At 36.4% G+C, this 9,283-nt stretch overlaps 1 protein-coding gene and 1 pseudogene across 4 annotated transcripts; one reads left to right on the forward strand and one right to left on the reverse strand.

Moving 5' to 3' along the window:
* On the forward strand, positions 1 to 5,396 carry LOC140965597 (uncharacterized). 4 transcript variants are annotated; one of them, XM_073425703.1, is made up of 8 exons: positions 1 to 640; positions 853 to 964; positions 1,645 to 1,844; positions 1,943 to 2,034; positions 2,109 to 3,711; positions 3,791 to 3,999; positions 4,106 to 4,289; positions 4,368 to 5,396. In XM_073425703.1, the coding sequence occupies exons 3-8, from the start codon at positions 1,694 to 1,696 to the stop codon at positions 4,976 to 4,978; spliced, it is 2,850 nt and encodes a 949-aa protein (XP_073281804.1). In that variant the 5' UTR covers positions 1 to 640; positions 853 to 964; positions 1,645 to 1,693; the 3' UTR covers positions 4,979 to 5,396. The 4 variants fall into 4 exon arrangements, with proteins under 4 accessions (XP_073281804.1, XP_073281805.1, XP_073281806.1 ...); XM_073425704.1 differs by having other exon boundaries at positions 1 to 373; positions 849 to 964; XM_073425705.1 differs by having other exon boundaries at positions 1 to 306; positions 849 to 964.
* A 190-nt stretch (positions 5,397 to 5,586) lies between these two features.
* LOC140965615 (rop guanine nucleotide exchange factor 3-like) lies at positions 5,587 to 8,310 on the reverse strand (annotated as a pseudogene).
* Between the last annotated feature and the right edge of the window lie 973 nt (positions 8,311 to 9,283).

Raw genomic sequence — 9,283 nt, forward strand, 5'->3', positions numbered from 1 at the left:
ATTGGGAAAAACAATGAAAATATACGTTCCCTAGAAATCTGCACGAGAAAGAGACCCTTTCTCCATCGCTTTCTCCTTGTATTTCATGGCCCCACCACCCTTCAATCCCACCTGTGTGGCAATGGCATATAATACAATGCTTCTACTCCTCCTTCCATTTACAAAAAGCTTGAGAGTCATGTCTTCTCTCTCACGCAGACACGCACTGTTACTTTCACTTTTTCCAACCTTTGCTTCTTTCCTCCCGTCTTTCAGACTTTACTGGCTGCTTCCCACATCATTTTGCTCCCATTGTAATGAGTGTTGGTGGATTTCCTAGCTGGGCCACTCTCTTTTTGGTCGGTTTGGAATTAGATACGCTCACACCTAAGCAGTAAAGTTCCATCTTTCTGCATTTTTCTTGGTTTGCGTTTGTGGGTATGCTTGTAAATGCTGCCAAGATTTAATCTTTTTCCCTTTTGCTCTTTGTTCTTGTTCTAAAGGTGTAGTGTAAAATGTGTGTGATCTAATTATTGTGACAAAATACCGGATTCCCAGAGAAAGAGTTTATCGGGAGTTTTCATTTCCCAAATGGGCTTCAAATTTTATGTTTGAAGGAGTATGTTGTTGAATGTTGAGAATTTAAAGGGATTAAAGATTGGTCATCGTGATAGCCTTTGAAGCATGCTTACACATAGGTCGCTGGTTGATTGTTTGATGTGATCATATTATTCATATAAGATTTCATTGAAGGCAAGTTTGGATGACTTGCATATTTTAATCAAATCTTAAATTTCTCAAATGCATGAAATATTGCAAGAAATTTCTGGTAAAATAGTTCTAATTGGAGTATGCATTTTGAATCTTAGGTAGAAACAGAAGATCCATGAAGGTAAAATGCTGTTTTCTTGACAGAAACAGAAAGTTACATTAACTTGAGCTATACTCTTTTGTACATCTGTCTGTATGTCAGATCCATTTTCAGGTAACAATCCTAATTTGAGAATTTTCATTTTAATTTAGTTCTCAAGTACTATATATACATACATAGAATCTTTGTTTTCCTTGCTGATTTAGTTCTTTTTGTGTCTTTTCTGTGAGCTCAAGAGTTTTTGGGTGTAAAACTTAAGTACGCGTTACATTTTCAAAACAACTGTGAATGAAATTTGAAGAAATTTTTATATGACAAGAGATTGCGGTTTCAAATTTTGCCATGATTAGAACATTTTCTATAAGAACATGATTTTGCTTCTGAATACAAGTTTTTTCATGAAAATGTTATGATGTGGAATGGAAGTTGATTTCTTTAGATAAGACGAAGCAGAGCATTTTTTGTTGGCTGACATAATGAAATCAATTCATAGCATATCTACGGATTTATTCCTGAATCAAAGCTGAAATTTTTATTGTCCAATTGTTTGTGGATACCAACATAGTTTGTTTTTGAAAATATTAGTTGGAAGGAGCTTCAACATTTTTATATCGCGATTTTTTTAAAACATTTAAACAAAAGTTCAAGCCCTTTTTGAAGCCCTATGATGAATTTCTAGAGATGGACTCATGTTTATCTGGATTATTTGATATTGCTTATGAGTACCTTTTTCCCTCTTTTTTTTTCAACTTAATTAATCAATTGTGAATTAATTTTTCGTCCCTGTTATTTAGCTTTCAGCAGATAGATAACTATGATACTGAAGTGAAAACATCACTTGCTATGGCTAAGAGATCAAAGAGACGCCCATCACGGGGTGAAAGGAATCAAGCAAGTTGTATATGGGGTTTAATTAGCATATTTAGATTCGGTCATGGTCGTTCCACCAATAGATTGCTTGGAAATAGAATGCGAACAAGCAAGCAATGCGTTGGTAAGATTTACACCTGCAAGTGTTACTCTTTCATAGAATCAAGGTTATTTTTAATCCAATAACTGTTTTATTTTAACTCAAGCCCTGTGTTTCTGCAGTTGCTCCTTCGAATACAAAAAGAATTCTATCTGGCCATGCTGAAAAATCTGAAGTTCTATCTGGCCATACTGAAAAATCTGAAGTAGTTTCTGTAAGTTTAGGTATCTTTTCCTAGTTGAAATATTATTTATCTGTCTGCTTTATTTATTTCATTCAGAATCTCAGGATGTTGAAGAAAAGAAGATTGCAATGGCTGTTGTCAAGACTATAGTGAAGGAAATTATGGTAGAGGAAATGTTCAACGAGCAAGGCTCAACAAAGCAGTCAAATTTTTCTGATACAGGTTTCGAGCAAAATGATTCGCGAAAAGGATCTCAAGTAAAACAGATTCATGGGCGAAAAAACAAAGCGTATGGTAGTTACTCAGACAATATGGGAATTTCCAAATTTGGTGCTGAAATTTGCTTGATGCCTGAAGAATCTTGTGAAGCCCATTTGCGAAAATCATCGGACATTCTTGATCTTGAAATGACTATGGAAGAGTTAGCATTCTGGATTAATCAGAGAAACGCAAAGTGCACGAATCATGATTTATGTAGCAAACCTGATAGTCCAGCTGGTCATGCTGTCGTGGCTAGAGAAAATATAGTTGCAGCAATAAAGGCACTTGTAGAACAGAGAGTAAATGACTGTATAAATTTAGGGGAAGGAGGGAAATGTCGTTCGAAAGAATTGATGGATACCTTCAGTTCAAACGGGGAATTGTTCTTAAAACTGCTACACGATCCAAACTCTGCTCTGGCCCAACGCATACAAAATTTAGAAGTTGCTAGGTTCGAAAAAGATCAAATGCTCGGTTCAGTGACTGGAACCCATTTGTCTGAAGAAAAGCCAACCAACTTAAAAGATGATGGATTTAGTAGCGGTAAACAGCTCAACTTCTTCCGCCGAAGGACCAAATCTCTTGATAGCTTCGCTTCTGAGAGAGATGAGGAAATTGTAATCTCAAGACCAGGATCTAAAAGGTTACAGAGCCCTGATACTGCTACCAGATATTCACCACATTCACCATGTAATGTTGCTAATAATGCACACAACGAGAGAAATAGGTCCCAGTTCTCTTTCTCTGAAATTAAAAGAAAGCTTAAGAATGCAATGGGAAAAGAGAGACATGGGCTTTCTTATGATAGTATTATCCACGAATCTTGTTCTAAGCAACAAAATAGGAACAATAACGAGGATAAAAGTCAAGTGGTAGAAAATTTCAGCTGGAGCTCTCCTAACAGGAACCATTTCTACTCCGAAAGATTTGCGAATCCATCTACCATTCTTAAAAGGGTTGAACAAACCAGCAAATCAAGAGATAAGAGTTTGCAAGCGGTGAAGGAAACATGCCAATATCCAAATTTTTGGGAATCTAACATCTATAGTGAAGCTAAGAAGCATCTCTGTGAAATGCTGAATAATGGAGTTGTAAATGCAGAATCAACGAGTCAGCAGCTGCCCAAATCCTTAGGTGGGATTCTTTGTCTACCTGAATATAATAGTTCTCCTTTCTGCGGCCCGAGAAAACATGTAGATGATGTCTTCATAACTGCCCAGATGAGATTATCTCCGCGTGGCATAGTTAAAAACAATGTTAGTGGGTTAGCACAAGAAAATCATATCACTCAAGCAAGTTCAGATAGGAAAAGCTACGAGACTATGTCATATCCCCTCTGTGATAAAGTACAATCTTCCAATACGAATATCAATGTTCCAGGCGGGGAGGATCACGATAATTCTTCAGAAGTTCAATCCTGTACAGAGCATATCACTGTTCATGAAGGTGAATTTTGTTTATACAGTAAAAATAGTTGTAAAGTCCAGTAACTCCTCTGGTTGATGCTGAGTTTTTTTTCTTTGAGCTACAGTTCCTAGTTATTCTTCAAAACTTTTGGGGATCGAAGAAATGACTGAATCAAGGTCTGATGAAGCGGATGGAATTGTTAGTATTTCTAGCGAGCCATCTGGCAATGCAAACCAAATAGATGTTCAGAAAGGAGACATTCGGGAAGTTGAGAGTGAAGAAAGTTCTCCCCAATGCCTGAAAGATTCTAACCAAGGATTCAAATTGGTGAAAATTCCTATTTGTTGATTCTATGCTCCCATAAAATTTCATTAGTGTCTTGTTCTCCTTTCCATTTTCTTTGAATGAGTGCCATTTTCTTGATATTTTCAAGGATTTATTTAGAGAGGATCAAATACTCTCTCCTCCAGTATTACCCCCTGTGCATTCTCCAGGAGCCGTGGAGAACAAAGATTCTGAGGATGCAATTGACAATACAGATCGAGCCAGTCCCATATCTGTTCTCGAGCCATTATTCACAGATGATGATATCAGTCCTGCAAGCACGTCTCAACGAGGTTAGATTCCTCATAAATAATTTGGGTTCTCTTCGCTTTCTATCTTTCATCTTGATGTTAACTAAATGTGGCATTCAGTTGGAAAAGAAGTTGAACCTCGTCAAATCCATTTCAAAGAGCAATCTTGTGCAAGTGAACGAGGAACTTGTATGAAAATTTCGCTTGAGGGTGAAGAATCAGCATTTGAATATGTGGAAGCTGTGTTGCTTGGTTCTGGATTGAACTGGGATGAATTTCTTTTAAGATGGTTCTCTCTCATTGAAGTTCTCGATCCTTCATTGTTTGATGAAGTTGAGTTATTTTCTAGCCGACCTCGACATGATCAGAAACTTCTCTTTGATTGTTCTAATGAAGTTCTAAAGGAAGCGTGTGAGACACATTTCGAGTACTTGACTGGGAGATCAAGTGTTTCACATAATATAATGCCAGTTCCTACAGGTATGGATCTGATTAACAAGGTATGGAAGCGAGTCGAATGTCATCTCTTTTGGCCTCCTATGTCTCATTCTCTGGATCAACTTGTCAAAACAGACATGGGACAATGTGGAAAATGCCTGAACATCCGATCAGATATTGAGCTTACCTGTTACAATATGGGGGAAATGATTTTTGATGAACTGGTGGAAGATACTGTTCTGACCTTCACAAATGATACTATCATAAATGATGAGTTGATGATACTTGGATGAAAATGTAACAGTCCTTTTTAGTCCTCATTTGGAGAGAGCAGCTTGATGTGGTGAAGCTTATGGACATACAGTAATGCTGACTAGTGTGGTAATTTTTCTTGATTTTACGAGTTCGCGAATAAATGATCGTTTTCTTTTCCAGTTTTTCCCATGAATGGGGGATACTGCGAGTGATTACAACTTCCATATGTGTTCAGTAAATCTAACCCGATAGAAGGAAACAAGGTGTTGGTGTGGGGTGCTATATTTTTCTTGATTTTGTGACTGTTTTAGCGAGTGTCTGCATTCATATGTTTATAGTTTGGAGTATATGTTTGGTTTTGTAATGACAGAACGAAAAAGATGAGTTGTAAATTGAAAGTTAGAGCACAGGTATGCTAAGTAAAAATGTCAGAATGGAAGAAACAAGTTATTGATATTGCTGATCATTAGACTCAGATTTCACTTAAAATTTATTTGCAAGAAGAAAAAAGGATTTTTAAACGAGTTTTTTTTTAAAATATTACTTATACTTAATAGGAATAAGAACATCGAACTATGCATGCTACAATACTTAAAAAAAATGGATGCAAAATGTAAAATTTATTTAGAATTTATGTTCGATGGAACCCATCTGAACTTCATTTGTTTAGACATGTCGTAATTTAGTAAACATAAGCGTCCATTTCCTCCTATCCATGTCAACAGTTGTATAGTTCTGGCATTGAATGAAGGAGCTAACTATGTCAAAGATTTTCTAATTTCCATTCTGAATACTCGTGTCGATCAAGAGGGCTCGTTTTGCTCGAGTTCAAATCACACAAGGCGTGTGCCTACTGGCTCGTAGTCGTGTCTACTTACATTTTTTGTTTCATGTTCCTAGGAGTTCTTGAAAAGCCTAGTCTTGTTTCTTCATGGTTTTATCTACAAAAAGAACATCATCAATCCAGGCAACAATGTTGAATGCCAAACTTTCCAACACTCTGGAGTAGCTCTCTAGAATTGCTTGTCCCACATCCTGCATTCGTGAACCAAATCAATATTTTCTGTGTCGAAATGAGTATCAAGTCGTTCGATTAACGAATTTGGAAAAGAGACTTACCATGTTGTACTGGATTTTACACATATCCAGTGTAGTTTGTGAAAGTTTTGGGTATCTGAGTTTCAAACATAACAATAAGGTATCGGCTCTGCCAGCTAAAAGATGATTCTTGTCACTTCGATCTAAGTCAGACACAAGGTCCTTAACCATGCCCCATGATGATTTTGAGTGAGCCGTGCAAATTTTATGGCGCCAAGTGTACATGGAGGCCTCGATCTTGTCCGCCAGTTCGAGGGCTTCTTGTTCCAAACTTATGTTGAGTGAGTCAAGAAGATGACCAGCTGAGAATTTCGCAGGATTGTACATGTATTTGTAGATTGCGCGCATCTCCTACACTTGCTTTTCCACTCTACAATAACACAAAACCAAATCATAAGGCAAGATTTAGGACATTCTAAGTGACAATAATATTTAACGTTTAGAATGGAATTTATTACCGTAGGAACAGAGGCCGTGTACGATTCTGGAATTTGCATTTCAGCAAGAATACCACTGTTTATAGCCATTGCAGCCTTGTGGATTTGGTTGGCAACGTTGTGTTTTTGGCGTAAATGCTTCTTTGATTCCTCAGAGAGCCCATCTGTGGGTATACATGGAACAGGCAACCACCACTTCTCTTCTTCTTTGTGTACAGGTTTCTGAGGTTGAATTATCCTCCTAAACGACCCTGAATGCATCGAATTCATTGATATGCTACCAAGTTCAGCATACCAAAACTCAGTCTCCTTAAAGCTCTCCAATATGTCCTGTTCAATATATTAGTTTCATCCTCAGTTTCACCTCTGAACATTCATGCTCGAATGAATAAAAAGTTGAGTAGGTCTCTTGTGGTTTCATGAGTCCATATACATGAGACGGGTCGATCTAATTTATACCTATCATGAAAATTAAAATATTTGATATAAAAGATAATGTTTTTTCATAAGGTCCAAGTTTGAGATTTGTTTCACAACAGTTTTTGTGTAGAAAGTTCAAGACAGATGGTGAGAATATTAAAACTTTTTCTTGATTGCTTGACTCCAGATTTTGCACTAAGCGCTTTTTTATTGCTATTTTAAGATATGAAACGGCGTTTTAAGACATCCCCAAAGGGAAATGACAGAGCCTATCCTTCCGAATTTCGAATATTTACCTGTAGCATTGCATCAAGTTTCTTCAAGGAAGGAAGGTTGATGTAAATGTCTGGTCTTGGCCTACTTATCATTACCTGCAAGTACATTGTTCCTTCGTCATTAAGAAGCAGTCGTCCCTCTCAAAAAAGAAAATACGCCGTCAGCGAAAAAATAAACAAACTCTTGGATCCAATGGTGTGAAAAGTTGCCCAAAAACCTAGTTGTTCAATGTGTATATACATAGACGCACCTCTAAAATAGTCCCATCTTTCAAACTATGCAAAGTTGGACTCAATTCCACCATGTAATCACACACAGATAACAAACAATTTATTTCTCTTTTCCACATCATCTTCCTGTCAATGTTCAAAGGCTCTAATCTCTGATGCTGACCAAATATTGAAGCTACATCACATGATACTACAATTAGATACAGCCCATAAATAAAAACAAAATTTTGAAAATATAAAACCCGTGTTCGATTAAAATCCCCGTAGACTTTTGAATCTTACCATAGAGATTTGTGATGGCATTTGAGATTGTGATAGCAGTGGGCGCCCCTTTACCACTTCCAGACATATCCTCTCCTAATAATATCTTTGAAGATCTCTCCTTCATCAATTCAAAATCTGTAAAATATACACAAAGCCACAAACCTTTGACACTAAACTCATCATCTAATACCAAAAAAAATGTGCAAAACTTATACTTATATATATCGTATGTACTATATATACAGGAACTTGCATGACCCACGAACCGCAACCATGATAGATTCCGGTTACCACTTCTTGATAGCTTCATGCATTACTTGATCAAAAACCACAAAAAATCTCTCCTAAATCAAGTATCTCCTTGTTCATTCCTTCCTTGTGCTGCTTCATGCATAATCTTGACAGTGCAGCTCTAGCTGGAGACTTGAGGCCCTGCCAGCTGAATGGAGAGGCTGCCTCAGAACAGGTGATGTCGTCCGTATGCCCCGAAAACGCCGAGGTCTCGGAATTAGTCCTGCAGTAAGCGAAAGAATCGCCACTCGAAGCCGAGTAACTGGTGGTTTCTGTGAATGATTGACCAGTAGAAAGTGTAGGGCGATATCCCAAATCATTGCTCTCATCAGAATTTAATGCGCTTCTGTCCATTTTCTTGATTTTTCAATATATGGCCTTCTGATTTAATGTGTTGGGAATCAAATTCTGCAACGAAATATTTTTTTATTTTTATTTTAATAATAAATCACTTAAATATCATCATGTCATGCAAGATACGAGATTCTCGAAACAAAGAACGCATAATCCGCAGAGAAAACTTGTATATTTTTGTTTCACTTGAATAAATTTAAACAGAAAGAAGGGGTATGAATCTGAAAATCTTGTGTTCCAAATTTGAATGCGGGGAACTAGCCGGGAACTGCCAGAAATTATTGAAAAAGAAAAAGCAAATATTCTATAATTGAAGATCTTTATCAAGAAAAAGAGCTACTGTCATTGTTTATATCAGAACTTCGGATTTTTTTTTTAAAAAAAAATCTTGATAAATTACATTTTTTACCTTTTGATTAGAGCAAACAGAGTTTGAATATCAAAGAGTTGGAAGTTTGAAATTGAAACAGTCCCCTATATAATATCTGCAAAAACTTTACCTTAAAGAAAGCAAATTTTGTTCATGCGCCATTCGAATACCATGTGGTCAGATTCTTGAACTACAAGCCATAGTTGCTCTAAAGATGACGAAGTTTCATTGAGAGGATATTAAAGCCAAACATCAACTTTAATTTGATCAAATGTAAAATAGCTTTTTTAAAAAATAAATGTCAATAATAGTTTTTAATTAACACAAAAATTCATGTGAGACCGTCTCACGCCTTATTTTTGTGAGACAGATCTGCGACCCGATCTCACCTATGAAAAATAATAATTTTAATTGTATGTATAGACTGAGTTGATCTGTCTCATTGATATAATCTCACAAGAGATCTACTCTTCTATTAAAATTGTTAGTTTGGTTTCAAATTTATTAAATTAATCGTTTTCTATTTTAAATTTTGTCACAAAATATTATCTTATCAGAAACCTACGGAAATATGATAATTTTGATGCGGGGACAATTGTTAAA

This window comes from Primulina huaijiensis, unplaced genomic scaffold (assembly GCF_012295235.1).
Source record: "Primulina huaijiensis isolate GDHJ02 unplaced genomic scaffold, ASM1229523v2 scaffold11357, whole genome shotgun sequence".
In the NCBI taxonomy this organism is placed as follows: Eukaryota; Viridiplantae; Streptophyta; class Magnoliopsida; order Lamiales; family Gesneriaceae; genus Primulina; species Primulina huaijiensis.

What these genes read in the sequence shown, in the direction of transcription:
- LOC140965597 (XM_073425703.1), top strand. Translation starts at nt 1,694, where the DNA reads ATGGCTAAGAGATCAAAGAGACGCCCATCACGGGGTGAAAGGAATCAA. An exon ending in AACAAGCAAGCAATGCGTTG is followed by an intron (nt 1,845 to 1,942) that starts GTAAGATTTACA and finishes GTGTTTCTGCAG; the next exon opens with TTGCTCCTTCGAATACAAAA. An exon ending in TGCAAGCACGTCTCAACGAG is followed by an intron (nt 4,290 to 4,367) that starts GTTAGATTCCTC and finishes TGTGGCATTCAG; the next exon opens with TTGGAAAAGAAGTTGAACCT.